This window comes from Octopus bimaculoides, chromosome 29 (assembly GCF_001194135.2).
Source record: "Octopus bimaculoides isolate UCB-OBI-ISO-001 chromosome 29, ASM119413v2, whole genome shotgun sequence".
In the NCBI taxonomy this organism is placed as follows: domain Eukaryota; kingdom Metazoa; phylum Mollusca; class Cephalopoda; order Octopoda; family Octopodidae; genus Octopus; species Octopus bimaculoides.
Genome location: NC_069009.1, coordinates 1525372 through 1526613, shown reverse-complemented (window position 1 = coordinate 1526613; position 1242 = coordinate 1525372). Strand labels below are relative to the sequence as shown.

The 1242-nt window shown below is 41.3% G+C and overlaps 1 protein-coding gene across 1 annotated transcript in view; it reads left to right on the top strand.

Moving 5' to 3' along the window:
* The window catches only part of LOC106876794 (cleavage and polyadenylation specificity factor subunit 3), a 19303-nt gene that overhangs the window by 4241 nt on the left and 13820 nt on the right, over positions 1-1242 (top strand). The window contains exon 5 of the mRNA XM_014925504.2: positions 808-892. Within this exon, the coding sequence (XP_014780990.1) occupies positions 808-892 (85 nt within the window). The remainder of the gene's footprint in view (positions 1-807; positions 893-1242) is intronic.

Here is a 1242-nt window from a genome sequence, read left to right as displayed (position 1 = left end):
CTGCACCACCTCTCTTATCTCTTCTTGTCCTTCCTCTGCCTCAACACCCTCCCCTTCATTGAACTACCTACTTCCTCCTTCCACCTACTTCTATTTGCCTTTCTCTTCAGCCGTTCTGCCCTTAAATAGACCCCAGGTCAGTCCTGCGTGAGAAGACCCGGCAAGCCAAGTGAGACCATAATCCAAGGCCTCTGCCAGGGGTGTAGCCAGCCCATTTATGCGTACCTTTCCTTCGTTGGACACTGAACAAGCAGAAGATGAAAATTAAAAGATGCATGTGTGTGTTTGTTTATGCATTTATATATGTTTGTTGTTGGCAGTCCGTTGCTTACGACGTCGAGAGTTCCAATTGATCCGATCAACGGAACAGCCTGCTCGTGAAATTAACGTGCAAGTGGCTGAGCACTCCACAGACACGTGTACCCTTAACGTAGTTCTCGGGGAGATTCAACGTGACACAGTGTGACAAGGCTGGCCCTTTGAATTACAGGCACAACAGAAACAGGAAGTAAGAGTGAGAGAGAAAGTTGTGGTGAAAGAGTACAGCAGGGTTCGCCACCATCCCCTGCCGGAGCCTCGTGGAGCTTTAGATGTTTTCGCTCAATAAACACTCACAACGCCCGGTCTGGGAATCGAAACTGCGATCCTATGACCACGAGTCCGCTGTCCTAACCACTGGGCCATTGCACCTCCATTTATATATATGTATGTTTGTATACAGCTTCACACACACACACACACACAAACATACTATCATGTATGTATAAAAATAACATACGTTATTCTCTGTTTTTATACACCCACCAGCAACATAGCCACAGAAGACATGCTGTACACAGAAAAGGACATAGAAAACAGCATGGATAAGATTGAAACAATTAACTTTCATCAGGTGAGTTTGTGACCTTCATCCATTGCCGAAAGTGTTTTTTGTTCTACGATACACCATGCCTTTTAAATGCCCCCAAAGGTAGAAATTGATAGGGGTCAGATCAGGGGATCTAGGGGGTCTTATAAACTGCTTTTATAAAAAGAATAACAGTTTCCTATGTATGGAGACTTTTGAATCACCCTGTATTATTATTATTATCAAGAATATTATTATCAAGAAAGGAATATTATTATCAAAGAAAGGAATATTATTATCAAAGAAAGGAATATTATTATCAAAGAAAGGAATATTATTATCAAAGAAAGGAATATTATTATCAAAGAAAGGAATATTATTATCAAAGAAAGGAA